Raw genomic sequence first — 21,709 nt, 5'->3', positions numbered from 1 at the left:
CAGTGTGACAAAAAAAAAAAACTGTCTTTGCAGGGTTTTTTGCCAATAGAATTTCACTGTGCAAATAAAATACATCCACTTCGTTGTTCTTGGATCATTTACCCCAAAACTTGCAAACCAACTTTCTTACAGATAAACTTAGCTCGTCTGCACCAAATTGAATAAAAAGCCCTAAAAGCCACCAGGGATATTTCTACTCTTTTGAATGTCATTGAAGAGCTCTCATGTCACAGCCCCCTCTGTGGGTTTCTGCTATGCCCTGTAAATACATCTATTTCTGTAGAATAATTTCCATGTGATAAATATTTCATAATTATTCCCTGGTGACAAATAGAATGTAAACACATTCAACATTCTCAGTTTAGAGTGTTAACTAATAGCAAGTGATGGCTAACACAATCAAAAATCAAAATATGTGTGCTTGGTTGCACATTTATTGCATTATTAGTACATATCTATACATCTATGTATATTTATCTTCATAATTTATACATATATATATGTGTGTATATATATAATGTACATTATATATAGATACAGTTCTACATATAAAATAAATCACATTATAGCTATAAAAACATAAATGCTGTGATCAAATTCTCTGCTAGAATATCCTGCCTAAGAACCCAGTTAAATTACATCAGTCAAAAATTTGGCCCAATTATCAAAGGCCAACATAGACATAATCTTTCCCAAAAAATCATAGAAATTTTGTTTAATCCAAATGGATAAATTCTGCTCTTAGCTTTAACTGGATGACCTACCAAAGCTAAATTAGTCTAATTAGCAAAGCCTGCCATTTTGTCACAAAAATGTAGAAGTGAACCAGCAAATGGAAATACTACCAGACTCATAAAACCCACCCTCAGCTAAGAGTAATCACCACAACTGTTGTGCTTGCATGAAGGATAAAGAGCAACTTCTGCTGTAATGTTTTCATTTACTCATAAGGCGGTAACAGAAAACCCAAACTATGTTCAGTGGATCTCCTCCACTGCTTGTAAATTTGGGGTTTCCAAATTCAGACTCATATGGACTCAAAAAACTGAACAATTTTAAGTGCAAGAATAGAAATATTGCACTCTCTGTGGTTTTTAATGTCATTAGCCAGTGAATTAAATATCAGCTTTGCACACACTATTACATTTCCTGTTGATGGGGATGTTGACAGTAATGCACACTCTCAGGAGCTGGGTTTTCTCCAAGCACATCTGCTAAGCACTTTGAGTGAATCCTTTCATTGTTGACACACATCTAAACAGCACTGAAGTCTTTGAAGAAAAGAAGAATATGCCACAAAGTTTTTCCAAGATTAAAAAAAAAATTGCAGCTCTCATCATTGACAGTATTATTTCAATATTGTAAGAAAAACTGCACTTTTTTATTATTTTACTTTTATTATTTATTTTCAATGTAATTCAAATGAGCTTGGGATTTTTATAGGTTAAAAAAAACCAGCAATCATTCCCTGCTTTCAACAGCATATATTGCAGTTAAAAAAGAGGCTGAGAAAATCTGCATTATACTTTATACCAAATTTCAGTTTACCAAATTAAATTCCATCTACAATAATTTTTAATCATTATTATCCTCCTGTGTCAGGGGGAGAAATCAAAGGTTTCTTCACCTGTCCTTTGTTTCAGCACATGTAGGACTGTCTTCTCATCTCTGGTCATAGAGACAGAGGCAGGAAAGGAGTTCAGTGGAAAAGATTTCTCTATGAGGGCCTTTCCCACCCCTGCCCCACTGGAGAGATCAGTGGGTGGTGCCCATACATCATTTCAAACTGCAATTACTTGCCCTACCACATAGGCAGCTGACTCTTTAAATGTCTGCAGGATGCAGGAATCTGGGTGCACATTATCTGAGCTTGTCTTGCAGTGAGAAGAAAAGAGATCTCTGAAGCTGAAATTTGTGTTTGTATAAGCAAGATTTGACAAAAAAATCTCGCCTGTATGCTTTGGATTTTATTGCTTGTAAAAGTCCCTCAGGAACACTGTGCTATTAGAGAATGTTTCCTCATGAGAATCTAACCAGTAGCTGCTAAAATATACATCATTTTGCATTATTTGCAAAGGGCATTGCTATCAGAATATCAAAGACCCAAGAATGCACAGAGTTACTGAGAAAAGCGAATAATATTCTATAAATCATGTATCTAACGATTTATGTTCTTTCTTGCTCACAGGAAAGCTATAAGCAGAGAGTGGTTTAATCAGATTTATTTGTTATTCAAAGACATTTAGCCATTTTTATTACTATCACCACAAGTTTGAGAGAATTTGATGCTTGGTATGCATTATTTGGGCTCTGTGGCTTTGTTGAGATCTCAGGATAAACACCCTGCTATCACACCTGTTCCCTCACTGAATTAAAGCACAAGCTCTATGGTATGAATAGTCATTTTATTTGGCTCAGGCAGGGAACTGTGAGGTGAAATTCTGCAACTTGGTTATAAAGAAGTTCACCCTAGATCTTGGTTGCTCCTTCTGGCTTTAAAACCTATGCATTTATATGTGTAAATTTAAAGTTCAGGGTCTGTGAGTCCCCAAATAAACCACCATAAGAGAGTGTCAGCTTTCACACACATGACTCCTGTGAGCCTCACAGTGCAGCTGGAGTGACTTCAGCCTCCCAGTGCTGTAGGATTTAGGATTAAACCACATTTTTTAGCCCACAGTTCATTAATTACACTAACACCTTTTGACCTTCATTCTCCGCTGTAATGTACATTTTATACATTTACAAAAAAGCAGCAATAACATGGGAAAAATAATTTCGAAAATAATCATCTGTTTTGGGAAAAAATGATGTCATTTAATGTTTTCTTGATGCTAATCATAACCTATATTAAAACCTTTATGTCGACAGAGACATTACAGCCTTGAGAGAATTTCAGCTTTTTGTGACAGCAAAATTCATACAATGGGCCAAATTAAACCTCTTTTCATCCCCCTGTCTCACACTAAGGCTGGATGCAGGACTAGCTCGTACCTTGCTTATTACAAGGTCAGTGCAAGGTTAATGCTGCTGCTAATGGAAGTCTCTGCAGTGGCTGTTCTGGAGCAGACAAATGTTTGAAGGCAAATTGTTATATGCACACACATGCACACACAGGCATGCACACACACACAAACACACACATTTTTAGAGTAAGAAAAAAGGATATCCCTAGAGCTCAGCTCTTCTTTGAGGCTCTAAACACAGTAAGCAATCCTTAGAGAGGCTCAGCACTACACTCTGTGTCTGACCCTCAGAAATGGTCAGGGCTGATGTGTGCTCAGCTGATAGGGTGCCAGTTGCAGGGCTGGGATTAGCAGCACCCCCTTGGTGTCCCTGAGGGACACTGGCTCTCTGTGTCCCATCAGTGATGTGGTCTCCAGGTGCACAAAGCCAGCCCAGCACTGAGCGTCTCCTCCCTGCTGGCTTCCCACGGCACACAGTGTGCATGTCTGTGCCAGATTTGCAGGTAACAGTCCACATGGCTGCATATATAAAATCAGCATTTCCAAATGTCTCTACTTCTTATTCCTACAGCAGAAGAAATACGAAAGTCTGGGCAAAATATCAAAGATTTATGTACTTCTCTTTAGTCCATCACCCCTCTGGACAGAATTATAAGGGAAATTCAGAGTCTGTCACAGAGGAGAGAACCACCTTCCCTTTGACACATGTTGTCCTCTGACTCATGGAAACACTGCCTGAGCTTCAGGCCAGTCTCTTCCACCACGGCTCATCCCCTAGGCTCACCATAACTCAGATTTAGCAGTTCACACACCTCCCTTCTGTATAAAGTTTCCTGTTCTGTGCTCTGAGCTCATCAAGTTTATCTCATCACCAGCACCTGGGTTCCTTCTTCTTCCATGCAGAAAACAAGAGAAATCATTTCCCCCAGTGCCAACCCTTCTAAAGTAGCATGGTGCTCTGCCCTGTGCAGCTGCACAGAGAGGTTTGGTGCTTGCCATTGCCAGTGGTTTGGCAGAGCATGGCATGGTTTGGTTGGGCAGAGTATGGCAGTGGTTTGGGTTGGCAGAGCAGGGCAGTGGTTTGGTTTGGCAGAGCGGGGCAGCGGTTTGGTTTGGCAGAGCGGGGCAGCGGTTTGGTTTGGCAGAGCAGGGCAGAGGAGCTGGGAGCACAGGGAGGAGAGCACCCCGGCTCCCCAGAGCCCAGCAGACCCGTGGTGTGAGCGGGCAGTCCCAGATCCTGGGTCACCACCTCACCTTGATGTGTGCAAGTCATTTTAGGATCTTGGTGCAAGCATTCAACACTAGGGTTCATTCCAAAAATTAGTTCTTATCTGGGTGTCCCAGGAGAGAGTTCTGCATTGCACTACTCTTCTCCAAATTCTCTTCCTTGACAGACCTCAGCCAGGGGACTGGAGACCTCACACTCTGGCCAGGGCAGAGCACATCGTGGCTCACTAGATTTGAGCTTATGTAGTTATTTTGGAGAGATGCCAGCCTTCTGAGCAGCAAATTTGCATTTAACACACAAAGATTGTATAAACTTATTTGTAAATGGATGAGCAGTGGCACTTGTCCTCTTTCAGAGTCCCTTTGCAGGATTCTGGCTGAGGAATGTACTTTGCATTGTGCAGGATTTGCAGGGAGCAATCCTCATAAACACTGTCTTTAAACAGCACATAAAAGCCAGAATTCAGTGTTTGTTTTATAAGCTCTGGCCTTAAAATTGTTTTCTTACTACCACTTCTCAAAAGGTCACCTTTAAAAGACTGTGTATTTTCTTGCCACCAGGTTAATGGTCATCTGCTTTCTCAAACTTCACCAAAAAAGTGACATTAAGCCCAGAAGTAAAAAAAGACCTTGAGTATCTAAATTACCTCACCTACAAAACAACACAAACAGAAACAAAGGACCTCCAAACTTTGCACTACATCATGAGCACTCTACCCATGTCCTATGGCTAAGATTTGTGGATTATTTGGGCCCCACAAGCTAGAGAATAGGAAGAAATCTTTATTGAGAATATGATCAGAGTACTGCAAGGTAGTGTAGCCTTAAGGCACTTTTTCAGGATTTATCAGTGGGAGTCTGAAGTAGCATTTTAGAGGATGACTTGAGCACATTAAGCTGTATTTAAATGTAGCATATAAAAATGCAGGACTAAAAGTCAGTGTTAGAAATTGGCATTCTTAGATCTATTTTAGTGTTAGCCTGTCGACCAGAGCCATTGTTAACAGAAGGCTGAGCCTGACAAGGTAACTCTTAAGAAAAGCTACTTCAAAGGCTACATATTAATGCAAATGAAAATCAATTAACACAGCTAGATCTTCAATTAGAGATGATTTGTGCACACGGTTTGTAATTCTCTCTCTTAACCCCTTTCTGTGTGACTGAGAGCTCAATTTCAATCTTTCACCACAAGGTATGTTCCAGAAAACATGTATAAACCACCCACTGTTAAAATACAGATCAAAAACTAATGCACTAGTTCCAGTTTCCAAACCAATAATAGCTAAATGGTCATATAAATAGGAACACCACAGGTGTCCTTCTGAGCACATGCCACCCTGAATAACAATTTATGTTGTGTGAAGCATAGCTGGAAATATTGGTAATAGAAACTATGGTACAGGAGGTTAACAACACACCGAGTGGATAAGACTTAAAGCTCTTAATAAAAAAACAAAGTCTTTTACAAAAAGCCTTATCAAAATAAGATTTGAAATTCCTCAGCAATGCTTTTTAAGGGGCAAGGTTCCCAAAGGTCCCAAGGAGACACTTCAGTCTCTGAGCATCCATGGCAGGTGGACACAGTTCCCTGAGATGTTTTGAAGCATCAGGTGAATTTCTCTGTGACAGAGGTCACAAGGGTTCTTGATTGAGGAAAGAGATGGGAATGTTGACTCTATGTTTAGAAGGCTTGATTTATTATTTTATGATATATATGTATTACATTATAACTATACTAAAAAGAAATAGAAGGAAAGGTTTCATCAGAAAGCTAGCTAAGTTAAGAATAGAAAAGAAAGAATGATAACAAAGGCAGCTCTCTGGACTCTGATTGGCCATTAATTATAAACATCTAAGATGGGCTAATTTAGATGGACCTGTTGCATTCCACAGCAGCAGATAACCATTGTTTACATTTCGTTGCTGAAACTTCTCAGCTTCAGCATTGTTTACATCTTGTTGCTGAAACTTCACAGCTTCAGCGGGAAAAATCCTAAGAAAGGATTTTTCATAAAAAAGATGTCTGTGACATTTCTCCACATCCCAGTTACAAAGGGGTTCAAACGTTGGCCTTCTGGTCTAACCGCATCCAAATCAATGCTGGAAACACCAGCAGAGGGGCTCCAGCTATTACTGCACATCTCAGCAAGGGGCAGGGAGCCTTGTACTGACCTGAGCAAGGCTGCAGCCCCCTGCACCCCGTGGGTTTGCCTCCAAACCCCTTCCTCAGTATTTTCATCATCCCTTTTTCTGTTGCTCCAAGGGAGGGGCCGCAGACAATTCATGTGCTGGGGTGATGCTCCAGCACGTGGAGGCTGTGATGTGGTTATGATGTGGGGACAGGTTTCCCTGCACACCTCGCTGTGTCCTGAGCTGTCAGGAGCCTGGGAACTGGGGGGGCTCTGCAGGGGGGTCACACCCTGCCCTCTGCTTGCCCAGGGCTGGGGGAGCACAGCATTTCATTAAAGAAAGGCTGCCTGCTCTGGGATGCCTCCCAGCTTGTCACTGGCATTTCTGTGATTGACAAACAGGCAAAAATATATTTGTTTAAGGATTTTCTATATTGAAAACTGGACGCAGGATTTTGTCTTTGTAAACAGTGCAGTAATATCTGCTGTTTGAACAAAAGGAAGGGTATGCTTTCCTTCCATTTAAAGCTACAAAAGCTCCCATATTTGAGTGAAAAGGGGAGACATTCTGTTTTGTTTATCCTGCCTGCTGAAGATTTGGGGATTTTTAAATAAGATCTGTGACTAAGGGAGCAGTAGGTTGATTTTCACTTTATTGGAAGGGTTATTACAGAGCACATAGCATATGAGTTATTAGAGAGATGTGTGTCCTTGAAAACAGCCCTTAAAATCTTGTACAATTAGGAAAATTCAGAATGATCCAGCATATTTCCTCATAGCAAGAAAAGTCACTTTGATATATTGAGAAGCCAAAATGTAACACTGCATTGCTTTGAATAATAATTTTATTTTGAAAAGCCACATTTGAAGAGAGCTCTTTGTTACAGATGGGAACACAGCTACTTTCATGGACCTAAATTAGGCTACAGAGAAATAGCTCCTTCAAAATTAACACCCTTATTGATAGTTTCACTGTTACTCAGATGGATCTTCCCCTACCATCCACCTCCAAATAATTCCATAGATGTTCATATATCAAAGGATCAAGCCAGTACATTAGCCACGTGTGTTGGTCAAGAGATGAATAATACACAGGATAAAAGACCTTCCCCAAAATATTTGTCAGTAAAATCTAATGTTTCTGCACAATCCTGGCTGCCCTCCAAGGCAGGCCTTTTCATCCACAGAGCAGCACCACCATGAGGAACTGAAAATTTTCCCCAACATTAAAGTGTTTTTCCTGTGCTCTGAAGAACAGCAGCAGAGCAAGGGTCTGATTTTGGCCAGCTCAGAACCCCTCTTTTCCTGGGGCTCATGCTGAGTTAGTGAGACTCACACACATGATCAGGACTGCATTCCAGAGAGAAACAACTGCCTAGACACTCTGACAAACCTGGGCTAGAGTGGAAAACAAAGCTCCTTCTTTGCTTCTTCCCATTTCTCTGATCAGATGCTGCTAAACCAGTGCTGAGCCAGAAGGAACCACTGTACAGGTGGCAGTGCCATCACCCTCATCCCTTTTCACACCACCTGGGGAACACCAGCTCAAAAAACACCCAGCAAGTGGTCCCCACCAAATATTGCCTTCTTGGTGCCTTTCCCGGCTTCTCAGTCCTTGCTACTTTAGGATGCTGTCTGGTTCTGGGACAGTCTCTTTGTGCACCACATTCTACACATCAGGCAGGACTTGCTCTGGTGCTGGTATTCTCTGATAAGCTCCTTCTCCCTTGTTTTTTGGTTTGTTTGTTTTTGTTTTTTTTTTTTTTTTTTTAATCTGGTTGCTCTGTCCAATTTGTCTTGGAGTCATACTTATCCCCTGGGGTCAAAGCCCACCATGGCTGATACAGAAGCTTCATCACCCCTACACCTTCATGTGCTTTCTTTTGGAGTGGGAAAACAGGGTTCTCTCAAGGGACAACTATTGCATCCAGAAGCCAGAAACTCTTACAGATTTCAGCAGCTCTTATTCCCTTTCTGCCCTGATTCCCCAGTGTGCAAAAATGGGAGTACTGGAGTACTGCAAGGATTAATTCATGTTTATGGAATGCTTTCAGTACATAGTGGGTGACCTGATCATGCTTATATTGTGATTTCCAATAGTGTAATTCCATTGAAATTCAAATCCCTTTTTACATTAATATGTCCAGAATTAGGTAGAGAAATATCTCTAAAGACAAGGCAGATCCCTTGTGATGAATTTAAATTATCTTGTAATTTATGACCTGAGCACAATCCCTTATTTTGGTAAATAAAACTCAGATGATTTCTTGTGATGTGCATATTGCTGAAATCCCAATATTGTTGAACATATGTTGTTTTCAGTTTAGCTGCTTTTCTTCTCTCCTTCAATCAAATATGTAAGGCTTTCTTGAGGAAATTTTAAATGCTGAAAACAGCACTGATATCTTACAAGTTTCCATCTGGACAAAGATATCTGTGTAAATTTTCTGCTTACCTTAGATGCTGGTTGAAGGCATAGTACTGTTAGCTGAATTCAGCTCTGTTTCTTAAGCTTGCATTATTAATTTTGCATCATGATAAGTTATTTATTCAAAGAGGCAGCTAGTTCTTTCCTTTAAAATTGATGTGATTTGCAGAAATGACCACACTTTTTTTCCCCAAATGAAGTTATGCAAATCTGATCGACTAAAGTAAATGTTTCATAAAACCAATGACTGTTTAAATTGTGGGACTAAATTGTTTGTATATAAATATTACCTTTTATATTTCATTTGAGTTTTATGTAGATGAACATATTACTTTAATGGCCTGCATTTACAGAGGGAGACAGGGAGAGTCTGACTCTGAAATCCTCAGCAGCCAGATGGCTGCCTTTTCTTGCATGAGATTAAAAGATGTTTCTCATTCACAGCCCTGCTTCGGAGGCAAATTAATACAGCCAGCTAAATTGCTTGTGTTTTTGGAATAAAATTTAAAGAGAACTTTTAAAAGCAATTGGTGTCACAGGTTTCTAGAGCAGATTGCTCTCCAGGTACAGCATGCTGATTTTAAACATTCAGTAATTAATGGAAAGTATTCCATGTTAATTGACTGCTTCAGGAAAGGGAAATATAATGACTCCTTATTAATCATGAAAAGAGACATACAGTACAGAGGCACTGCAATAATTGCACTAACGGTTGAGAAATGTTAATTAATGAAAAGAACAATGATGTAAGAAATTAGCACCATAATGCTTGCTGCTGATGGAAATTCTGTTTTAAACACATTATTTAGCATGGCAGCCACTGGATGATGCCTTATATAGCAGACACCTCATAGCCTTTCCTTCAGCAGCTACCGAACTCCAAATATTGCCGGTGTTTTGGGTTTTAATGAGCCAAAATATACTCTCCAAACTCCATTTTCTAAGCATTTTCAGTTTGAACTCCCGAACTCAAAACTACTCAGACAGACTGACAGTGTTCAACTTAGTAAAAATATTATCCAAGTGTAAGAGAGCCCGTTAACATTTGTGTGGTGGGAAGCAACTTCTTAGATGAGCTAAATAGGTTTGCCAAGACGATAACTGCATCATGACTTCTTTCCCCTTCTTAATTTTTCCACTCATTAACCAATTAGCTGTCCCCTGAAGAATTTAGAGGCAAGCAGGCTGTCATATTTGTGCCTAGCTTGATGTAAAAATTCATAAGCTATTAAAATGCAGAGCCATTCTGGCAGCTACTCCACCAGCAGTAGCATGGAGGTCTCAGTCATCAACAGGTGGAAGGTCCCAAGGTTCCCACCACCACTCTGCTGCACCTTTAAGGCAGCAACAGGGTGAGATGTATCTCTCTGAGCACTTCAGAGAAGTTCGAGCTATCAATTACAAATAAATTTCCTAAAAGCTCAAGTCTTCTCTTATTTTTCCTATTCAGGACCAGGATTTAATGCTCATGGATGTCTTCATATCTTCATGGTCATTTGTACAAAGAAATGTCAGCCTATGAGGCATTCAAAGATTTTGGGGGAATTTTGGCCACCTAAGTCATGTGTTAGCTTGACTGTATGGCATGCAGATGGTACTTATGTAGCAAATAAAGGTGAAATAACAAAAACTCTCATTCTAACTCTACCATTGCAAGTGAAACATTATAGATGCAGGAAAAAAATAAAATTCTTCTAGAGACATGCTAAATGAACATCCCTCAAACACAAAACACTTTTAGAAAGAAAACCTTTTGACAAGAAGCCTCTGTTTGCAGCAAAACAAGATGGAAATACATCCCTTAAGTGAATAGCACCACAGTAATCTCAAATAGTCCTGGAGGGGCAATCAGCCCATTGATGTATAATAACCCAACAGTGCCTTCTGTATCATAGGGCAGGGACAGGAATAGTTTCATCCCTCATCCCTCTAACCCATGCGCTGGCATTTGCTGATTTTCCCAGGGTAGCTCCAGTATGGCCATTCCTCCATCCATGTGTCTTATTGCTCCTGAATTTTTTTTCCAGGTGGAACATCCTTGGGCTCCAAGGCGCTCTGCTCAGCTCCTTCATCGAACCCCTGTACCTGCACAGCATCGTGGTGGGGAGCCTGTACCACACTGGCCACCTGTCCCGGGTGATGAGCCACAGGATAGAGGACGTTGGTCAGCTGCCAGCTTCCTACCGCCGCAACCAGCTGCTTCTCAGTGGTGAGCAAACACCTGCCTGCAAGACAAATAATCCCCCCTCCCATCTCCAGTCATGCTGCTGACCAACAGGAATGCTTTTTGTTTGCATTAACTCACACCCTTTTTTTTTTTCCTGAAGAATATGAATTTGTAGAACAAAGAAACCGATGCGTTTAAATCCTCTTTCATTAGCAGCAGCCACAAAAAAGGATCATTAATGGATACAAGCTGACTAGGAAAACAACCACTGTACACTGAACACTTAGAATGGGGGGGAAAAGTATGACTAAGTAAAACACTTCCAAAAACCAGAAGGAAGCTTTCAGTAAATTTTAGGTTTAACTGTCTTCAGGTCTTCATGAGGCATGTGAATGCTAAGAGATACCAGTTCTGCACCAGATTAGATCCTTATTTTAATTTTTGATATTTGTTCTTTGGGAGGATTCCCTGAGACATCAGTATGATGTCAGTGTCACAGAGCTGGACACTGTGACACTGACAGGACATTTTAGTGGAGTACCCCATTACCTTTCAATGTCCTCTAGGTTCCTCACTAAGGCGGGTTCTGGTTTATGCCTTGTCTATTTCATGGGCTTTTTTTTTAATAATTCCCTGAGACATCAGTATGATGTCAGTGTCACAGAGCTGGACACTGTGACACTGACAGGACATTTTAGTGGAGTACCCCATTACCTTTCAATGTCCTCTAGGTTCCTCACTAAGGCGGGTTCTGGTTTATGCCTTGTCTATTTCATGGGCTTTTTTTTTCAATATGTCCTTGTGACAAAATTTGTTTGGCTGAACAAATTTTCTAACAAGGCAGAAGTGATAGTTTAGCCACTGGGGAAATTCTCAGGTTCTATGTGGTTTAGTACCTCTGGCAAGTGTAATGTGCGTGTATGTGTTGTGAGGTGGACAGGTCAAAAGGCTTATCCTTTTCTGAACAGCTTATCTCCATTTTTTAACTCTTCAGTGCAGCTGCACAAAGACTGCAATCAAGTGAGTAGGAAGCTGTGATCCACACTCTCCCTTCAGTTTATGTCCCCACCTGTTCCTCCTGCCCATGGACATGTCCATGTCCACCATGGGCATGGCTCAGCCTCCTCTTCCTTCTCACATGACATTGTGGTAGGTAGGAGAGAGCTCACAGCTGGCCAGGAGGTATCTCCCCATTTCTCAAATCTGGCTGTTGTTTTGACAACACAGCCCCAGCTGCCAAAGCCACTGCATGTCCCACTGGGAAAGCAGATCTCATCCTGTGCTAGCCCTGACACACTGTAGGTGCACCCATAGAGGCACACACAATCTCACTGCAGGATGTACATGGAAACCCACTTCAACTGTCGAAGGATTGAAAACACAAAAAGGGATTTTATAAGAGTTTTCACCGCAGAACAGCTGGGTTGGCCTTGCAGAGTAAAATCAATGGGTCATACTTGGCCAGAGTGTGTGTGTGTATGTCCAAGAGTCATTGCTAGAGATTTCAAGGGAATAAGAAATGCATCAGAGGGGGACTTGTGTCACTTTAAATATCTGCATGTTTCTGGGCTGTGTTCCTCTTTTCCAGAGGCTTCTGTTTGGAAAAGCATTTCCTTTGCTCTTTGGTTTTGTTCGTCGGTTTTCCTCAGCCCAGGAGAAGCAGTGGGAGGAATCTCTCTCTTTCTCTCTCTCTGCATTGTTTTTGTCTCTAGCACCATTATTTGTAATCTTCCCTCCCCCCCACAAATCCCAGGGAGGCAAGGCTGATTAAAACTTACATTGCTGAGGCTTGTGCCACAATTCTTTTTCCTGGGAAACCCTGCCAGCAGATATCCAGTGACTAAGGGATGGGCACCTAGAAAAAGCTTCTCCAAATGCATAAGAGACCAGATCTACACAGTATCAGCCAGGAAACTCCATCTCCCACTCTTGTCTTGGACATCAGACCAGCCCAGGACTGCAGGAGTCCTTAAATTATAAGGGTGTCAATTATTTTGTGACTTGATAATAGCAGTACAAGCATTCCAATGGAGAGGAGAGTCATGGTGTGTGATGAGATGTACTGAGATTAACTCCTTGGCTCCACTGAAAAATAATCAGGGAGGTTTTCTGCTCAGTTTTCTATCAGTCCCAGCCAGATGGAACTACACTCTTCCACTGAGATTCCTCTTGGGTGTAATTTTTAGAAGAAATGCCTTTTTTATACCCTGTCCTCTTAAGAGTGAGGCTGTTTTAAAGGGTATCCTGATGGGTTATGAGGTTTTGCTGGGAGAGAGAGGAGAAAGAGGACAGATTTCAGCTCACATCCCACAGTACTCAAATTCATATTATTTGTGCAAAGACTTTTCTTTTTCTTTCAAATCTGTCTTCTGTTGTACTCTTTGCTATGTGGGTTTTAAGAAGAATGTTGTACATAGAGGAGAGAAAATAACCTAGATTATTTGAGCATTACTATCTAAATAAATCAAAGCAGTTATTTCTCAAAAGAAAATTATGGAAGAATTTTTTTTAAATTATAAAAATATCAACAATCAGAGAATATATCCATGCTCTGTATTTCTCTGTTATGACTCTCATGTTTTTTCTTTAAAACTTCTTCTTTTGAATTCAGAAAAGGATGTGAAAATATCTTCTATTTACTTAAATACATCTATCTACATATAATAGCTGGGAAGAGAAAGCATGAAAGCCAAAGGGCCCATAGGGGTTTCCAGGCACTGGGACCAGCCTGGGCTGCTCTCCCAGCCCCCATCTGATGGGGACCCACAACCTGCTCTCCCCTCTGAGCAGCCTTTCCTGCTCTTCCTCTAGTCAGGGATTTCACAACATTTTCATTTATTTAGTGTCCTGTGGCAACTTTGCATGGCAGGGTGTTTGCTATCATGTTTTTTGGCACTCCAATCCTCTAAGCTTTTGGGTGCTATCTTGACAGGGAGTGGTGCATAGTGTCAAACAGCTGATTTTGATCTGTTTGCATCTTGTTCTGCGTAGAGACGCTTGAGCAGCGCTGCAGAGCTATCTGATTTTCAAGCTCTCAGTTTAAATCCTGTTGCCTAGGTGAACTGGAGTTTTAGATGCAGACTGATCTGTTATCTCTGGGGGGAAAAAATTGAAAGAGGTATTAATACGACATGAATGTGTTTACAAATCCTGGGTGAGGTTATGACTGAGCTGTAATTCTCTTCTACACACGGTAGCGAGTTCAGTCCCAGTGACTGAGATGATTTCTGCAGTTCCAGCTTTGTCACCGATACAAAGTGAGTTTGCCATATAATTTTTTTCCTTTCAAAAGGCCACCTTTCTCTCTCTGTGTGTGCTAAGTTCCATTTGGCTCTAGAAGCTCCCTCCCAGGGCAGAGGGGACAGGGGAGAGAAGGGGCACGTCCCTCAGTGGCATTGCTTCTCCTCACGCTGAGAGGCTCCAGGCAGGATGCAGCAGCTGCCTGCAGAGGCAGCATCCTGGCCAGACAGACCCTGCACAGCCCTCCACTTCCCCCAAGATGTCTTTCAGGAGCTTTCCAAGCTCAACACATTCAGTGGTGGGTGCAGCATTCCCACCAGCTCCCATCTCCTCCCATTCTGCCTCAGACCAGCAGATGCTCATGGTGTGCATCTGTTTTGAAAATGAGATCCTGGGCAAGAAGGGCACTTTGGAAAGGAGGGGCTTTGATCTCTTTTCTTTAATCTCCTTCTCTCTAAACAGCCCATATCAGTACTTCTCACTATGCAAAAGTTCTTTAAAATCCTCTCAGCAGAAAATGCAGGGACCTCTCTCTGCTGCCTCCACCCAGCAGCAATGGAAGCAGTGCAAAACTTGAGCTGTTGCTGGAGCTGCTGCAGGCAGGAGCTGCCATTTGGAATCACAGACCCAGTCCTGGCACTGGCCTCTGCTGGGGGGGCTGTGCCAGGCAGCTCCTGCCCACCAGCACAGTCCCCACCTGCTGCTCCCCATGGTGGCTTTTGTGGTCCAGGTCTGCAGGCTGGTGGCCCACACAGCAAATTTGCAGTGGGGGACACAACAACTGGATCCAGAGACGTTATCCAAGGTCCGTGTTTTCAAAAATATTCAAAGTGCTTCAGGTCACTCTGAGTTTTCCAGCCTTGGAAGCTCCCACTGTTGATTCTTTGCTGCAAAAGCACTAATTAGCAGGGCAAGGCAGAGCTCACTTGTTTGCATTTGTGCTGTGCTGGAAAATAAGCCAACCACTTTTTTTATTCCTCTTATTTCTTGCAAAGACTAATCCTTCCCTGGTTTCAGGTACAAGAAATGAAAAGGCAAAAGGACTCATGGAAAGGCTGAGCTGGACTAAATAGTTAAAAAGAGACAAAAATTTACCTGATTAAAAATAGCTCATGTAAACATCCATACCTGACCTTGTAGCCCTGGTCTGCATTCAGAGCCAATGAGATCTCACCCATGAAGGCACTGCCTCAGTATTGGGCTCAGATGTCTAAATTTGGCCATGTGAATGACACTAAGGTCATGCAGTCATCCCAGGTGACTGTAAACATCATTAATGCAGCTATCTAAAATTACATATGATGCATTCCACTTAAAGATGTCCCAGATATCACCATTAGGACACTAACTAGCTGTTCAAGAAATTGGTGCTCCAGTACAGGGCTGGAATCTGGCAGGCAGACACAAGGTGGGGACCAAGTGTGGTCTGTGCAGGTCTGTGATATTTACAAGGTCATTATTAACTTGGATCTAATAATGTCTCTCTCTCTGTGATGATGAAGTGTATTGTTTTGCATTTTCTTATCCCCTGGGGTCTAGACATCCCCTCACAGCAAAGGCCCCGGGACATAATAGCAGATAAATATGCAGGACTGTGGGAAGCTCACCTGAAAGAAATGGCCAAAGCCCTGTACTGCTTAGTTCCTTGTAAAAACCTGTTATCCCATTAAAGCCTTTGTGAAAGATTTCACTCAGCAGCTGTCCCACTGCTGTCAACAGCTCACACTCCGATCCAAAGGCTTTCCCTGGGCTAATGGAAGGTTTGCCTGCAAGGTGGAAAAAATCTATAGGAATTACCAAGCTCTGTCTGTCCAAGGCACTTGGTCTGGTATCTTTTAACCAATGGTGACAAGAGCACGTGCAGTGCGCGACGCCAGCGGTTCACTGGGCGTTCATTGGGGGTGTCTCCTGTGCCACCACAACCCAGGAGCAGCTCCGAGTGAGCACTGGGGCCTCTCCTGAGCACTCTGAGCACTCACTCTCCTGAGCACTGGAGTCACTGGTGTCCCTCTCCTGCAGGGGTGAGCCACGCAGGCGCTCGGCAGCCCGGGAAGTCGCCGGGATTCAGCGTGAACTGGGTCCTGGGGAGCGCGGAGCTGGAGGTGATCAACGCCACCACGGGCAAGCGCAGCTGCGGGGGCCCCTCGCGCCTCTGCAAGCACATGTTCTTCACTCGCTGGGCCAAGCTGCATGGCAAGGTGGGTCTGGGGCACTGAGAGCCCTGTCAGTAGCACAGGGACAGGGAGAGGTGAAGACAAGGAAAGAATTGTTTTATTAAGTGCCAAAACCTCTTTCCTGTTGGGAAACGAGGGGAAGCAAACAAGGCAGAGTGATGGTGGGGAGGGAAGCTGGAGACAATTCCACCAACAAAGTAGTGCGAGAAGGCAAAAGAGCCGGCAGGGTGGGCAGGTTTGAGCACAAACCCAAAGGGATTGTTCTGCTCTGCAGGACACCCCAGGGGAAGGAGGCTGGTGGCAGTCATTGCATTGCAGGCAGTGGCAGGGTCTGTCCCATCAGTGACCCTGAGCCTTGTGGGGAGCAGAAGGGACCAACTGGTCTCTGTGCCCAGGGCTTGGTCACAGTGTGGTGACACAGGTCCCAGCCTATCTCCTGCACAGCACTCCGGCCACCCCCAGAACAGAGGGATCCTCACAGGAACAAAACTGGGGCCATGGCTGGAGCTATGGCTGGGAGAGCTGGATTGCTTGTGGCTCACACCAGGGATGAGGTTGCAGAGAGCAGGAGAGAGGAACTTGTGGCTGAGCAGGGCACTTTGCCCTTGACAAAGCAAGGATTTGATAAAGTCATCACTCTCTACCTCTGGGGAACAAAGGGAACAAAGAGGCAGCCAGAGAGAAGCCACTGCTGCCAGGCCAGCTTGTGGCCCACTGACACCCAGGCTGGCAATGTCACCCTCCCTTGCTGACTGGGCCAGTACATCTCCAGCCAGTACAGCCCCACAGAGTGCTGGCACACAGACAGGAGCAGCTCATTGCAGGCTGCATGTTCACCTTCCCCTTTAATCTGCCTCTCAGCATCTCTCCTGTATAGAGACAAGGACAAGAGCTGTTTGCTCATCAGGCTTGCCTTGAGGGTGCCTTTCCCCACAGGTTTGGCATGGTAGAGGCTTGGGCAGGTCAGAGGGGTTTGTTTAGTCCTTCTGCAGAGCAAAGGATGCTCCCTCCTGCATGTCCTTCCAGGGGCACTGCGCATGTGATATTGCTGTGGGTAGCTCCAGTGTTCCCGCAGTTTTCCCACAGCAGCACAAACCCTGATGCCTGATTTCTGCCCTGTCCTGGACAGATTTCAGAGCATTCCCAGCAATAACAGACTACAGAGGGGAAATGGGGAGTCTGGAAGACAACCCTTCTTTTTCTGTGTCTGGGCATTACTTGGAAGCACTGAGCTGCTCCACTTCCCAGGCTAAACTTTCTTTAAAGGAGTACGTGCTTTAAAGACCTCCAGAAAGGATTTCTTTCAGTTTTGTCCATAAAATGATGTTAATTGAGAAGTAGCATTTTGCCTTTGTAGAACACACCAAGACCAACACTTGCTACTGCCTCTGCCCACTCCAAGGCAGAGCTGTTCACCCCTTTCCTGCTCACAATGGCTCAAAACTGTGTCACCAGCATTTATTGCTTCCCTGGCTTGCTGGTTGTTAAACCAAAAGCAAACACACAAAGCACAGTGATTGCTTATGAAATGTAGACAGGAAGATTATACAGCCACTGAAGCCTCCTGTTTCTTTTGGCTCACAGGTTGGGTTTTCTATTTTTTTTTCCCTTCCCTGATTTTTGTTCTGCAGCTGAGCACACGAGTACCAAGCCATGGAGAGATGCCATCAGTGTACAGCGAGGCAAAGCTGGTGGCTCACACGTACCAGTCTGTTAAGCAGCAGCTGTTTAAAGCATTTCAGAAAGCTGGCCTGGGCACCTGGGTGAAGAAACCCCCAGAGCAAGATCAGTTCCTACTAACTGTGTGAATCACTCCACACCTTTTCTACACGACTGGATCAAACCAACTGGAGAGAAGGCGAGGCAGGACGAATGAGAGAATTGAAGCAGTTTGAGATTTAATAGCAACCTCCATGGGAATATTTTGCTTTTAATCCTGTATTGGAAATACATAAGTAGAAATGTGTCTGATGCACTGAACTCAACTTTAGAAAACTGCTTTTTCATGATCCCTTCCCAAGAATGTACCTGCCCAAATTATAATGCCACCCCCACCAAGATTCTGCTTTTTATTGTTTATTGCTGTTGGTTATTACTGATTTGAGGTGTTAGTGGGCCACCTGTCTGATCCAAAATAGACTTTTGTTTTCCTCACACAATCAGTGCAAAAGTCATCACTGAATAATGGAAAATAGTGAGCAGAGATGGAAGCACCCCAGGCACACAGCATGAAAGCAGGTCTCAGAGCATCCATAATCATCCACAAAATAAGGTTCCTAACCTCTATGCAAAAATCATCCTGTAAACTGCCTAAATCTGTGACAAAAAATTTGGACCTCAAAGAAATGCAACATTTTTAAACTGATTTTTCATTGCTGGCTCTCAGCACAAAGCCAGGCATCAGGATGCCCTTGGTTTTCACACTTATTCCCCCTGACACCTTGGACAAACCACTTCACAACAAATCTTCAACTCTAGGCACAATTTGCATGCTGCAAATTTTACTTGTCTGGCCCAGTTAATCTCACATGCCTTTCAGAGACCAGCCAGGGTGCAGATCCTTTTCTAGGGGACAATCACCCCTGTGCTGCCTGCAGGGGGGCACAGCTCTGCAGGGGCTGCCAGGGAGGAGCAGTGTGTCCACGCTCCTGGCTCTGGATCTTCAGGAAGCTGCCTAAAGTCAGGCAGGCTGCAGCAGGACCCAGAGCCTCAGATCTCCAATCTCCTGATGACCCAGAGCTCTGAGTTAAGTGGGTGTGAGCTCAGGATGCTCCATGCATCTGAGCAATCACCAGGGTACCCACAAGTAAGACATCCCCAAACAAGAGAGCACATTTGCTGCTTGGCTCTTCCCTGCCTCAGTTTCTCCACTTGTCAAATGGGGATAACAATAAATGCTTCACATCTAAGGAACTTGGCAGGATCAAAATGCTCTGGTCATATGCAACAGTTTAAGAAAGATTTTGTCACTCTTGCAATGAGTTTTACCTCTCCACAAAGTCCAATTGACATAAGCACAGCAGAGGCAACCACAGGTTTGGGTAAGGTCTTACTCAATGCATGAGCTTTCAGATTCTAGCTCTGTGTAAATGCCAAGTGTTATTATTACTCTTCATGCTCATCTGCAGCCTGAAAAGCAGATGGAGTTTTTCACTTAGGAGACAAGTATCACCCCACATTTAAATATTTTCTTCATAACTGGGCTGGGTCTGATACAATCTCATCTTTGAACCATCCCAAACCTCATCAGAATGCAGAAGATACAGTCATGGGAGAACTGAGCTTTGACAGTCCCACTGCAAAACCAACCTTCAAATGCCCTGCACATTTCTCTAAGTTCCTGGGTTTTTAGATGACAGGATTTGCGGGTATATAACTACTGTTTTCTTTTTATTCCTGTGATTGTCTTTAAATCTGTATATAACATGCTGCTAATGATTTGTGATAATTGTCTTGGTATTTTCTCAGAACTGTCAAGCTGAGTTACTTTTCAAACAACACAAGGCTCATATTTTTCCATGTAATTTCCTTTACACGGGAAACTGTTCCTATCAATAAAGATAGATGCTCTTTGTATAGGGTTTATCATGTTTGGAGAGCCATATACAGTAAATACATTGTTTATTGATGCCCACAATAGAATAGCTACAGTATTTTGATGAGATTTTATTTTTAGATTATAAACTACAAGATGTATCTATAGTGTCTTGTATAAAAACAATTGTGATAAACTAGAATTTTTAAATTAGGTAAAACAAAGCTCTCCCCTTCCGGAAACCTTTTCAACAAAATAATACATTCCATATTAACTACCAAAAATATTTTAAAAAATATCGTTAGAGTAGAAATAGCTTAAAAAAAAAAGGCAACCAAAAACTGAGTCTTTTCAACAATGGAAACACTTTGTGGTAACCACTTTGTCAATACTTTGACCACTTTAACAGCTCTTCTGATTAACATTTGAATACTTTTGGCACCTTCTGGAGCTTCCAGGTACCTGCACATGGTCCTGCCCTCTAACACAGCTGTTGCTGCAGACCTCCAGTGTGATTTGGGCAGCAGATGTGCCCAAAGGGCTGCAGGCAGGGGCCAGCCCAGGGCTGGAGGTGTGGGAGAGGCTGCAGGGGACAGTGGCAGTGGTGGCCCCCAGGGCTCTGGCTGCTCCCACTGAGGAAGAGAAACCACAGGGCAGCCAGAGAGGAAGACAAGGTTTCTGATGCAGAGATCCACAGGGCAGGGGGGAGCATGTCTTCTGCTTTTCCTCTCTGAGTCAGGCCTTGTCTAGCACACGTGAGACCTCAATGGCTCTTCCTTACAGCTCCCTGCCCTCACCCATCCTCCTCCAGCCATGGCATGATTTCAACCCAACTAATGCATTGTAATTACACCAGGCTGGTGTTGCAGCTACTGTGACAACAAAGCACCATGCCTGGTTATTTTTAAGGACATAGAAAAAAGTGTGGCAGGATGAGATGATCCTTTGTTACAGGAAATACACAAATGCAACTCTGGATTCAGCTGCCAAAATGAGTTTAGTAGTGGGGACCAAACTGAGTCCCCACTGCAAGTGGGGCATCAGCTGATCTCAGTGGAGTTGCACCTGCTGGCACTAGGGTTGGGTATGACCTTAAATATCTACTTCTTCTCGTTATGTGCAACAACAGTGTGATGGGACCCCATCCCAGAAGCACACATGACCTACAGACAGCATTTCCTGAAGCAAAGGAAAAATTGCTCAGTAGTAATTCTTTAGTGAAGATTCTGTACATAACATGCATGAGTGAATGGCAATACTGTACTAATGGATGTACATTTGTAATATTTGTAAAAAAAAAGAAACAAAAAAGATGACAAAAGAAAATAAATCTGAATTTACATATGTGAATTTGCTGCTAAGTTCTGTAAATTGCACTTCAGTGATACCTGATAAGTGAATGTTTCTGTTAAGTGAATAAAATGCCAAGTAAAATTGTTCTTTCACTGTTTATTGACAATTTTTCACTATGACTTAGCAATCAATTGGAATGTGCTCCAGAATGCTAGTATGTATTTTCACACACAACTACTGTAGATCTACAGATATCTTCTTGTTCAGTTTGGATGAGATGCATTGTGGGAACCACACATTTGTGTTGAGAGAGGGATTGCCTGCTCATGTAGATGAAGCCATAAAAGGACACAGTGTTTTCCTGGAAGAGGAGTGAACTGGATACATCTCTAATTTGATCCTTCCAGGCTACTCTCAAAAATCTTTCTCAATAAAATTTAATACATTTTTTCAGATCCACATTGCATGGCACTTGCTGCACAAAGTTGCTTAAGAAAACTCAAGTGATGAACAAAAGGTCACAACATCTCTGCAGATTTCTGCTTCATTG

At 43.0% G+C, this 21,709-nt stretch overlaps 1 protein-coding gene across 1 annotated transcript in view; it reads left to right on the top strand.

Annotated features, from left to right (window-relative positions):
• ADARB2 (adenosine deaminase RNA specific B2 (inactive)) overlaps positions 1 to 21,303 on the top strand; it is a 307,848-nt gene extending 286,545 nt beyond the window's left edge. The window contains exons 8-10 of the mRNA XM_005426737.2: positions 10,778 to 10,959; positions 16,177 to 16,355; positions 17,963 to 21,303. Of these exons, the coding sequence (XP_005426794.1) occupies positions 10,778 to 10,959; positions 16,177 to 16,355; positions 17,963 to 18,139 (538 nt within the window). The 3' untranslated portion in view covers positions 18,140 to 21,303. The remainder of the gene's footprint in view (positions 1 to 10,777; positions 10,960 to 16,176; positions 16,356 to 17,962) is intronic.
• Positions 21,304 to 21,709: the final 406 nt, after the last annotated feature.

This window comes from Geospiza fortis, unplaced genomic scaffold (genome assembly GCF_000277835.1).
Source record: "Geospiza fortis unplaced genomic scaffold, GeoFor_1.0 scaffold270, whole genome shotgun sequence".
Lineage (NCBI taxonomy): Eukaryota > Metazoa > Chordata > Aves > Passeriformes > Thraupidae > Geospiza > Geospiza fortis.
Note: the sequence above shows the minus strand (reverse complement) of the source record. Positions and strands in the feature narration are given on the sequence as shown.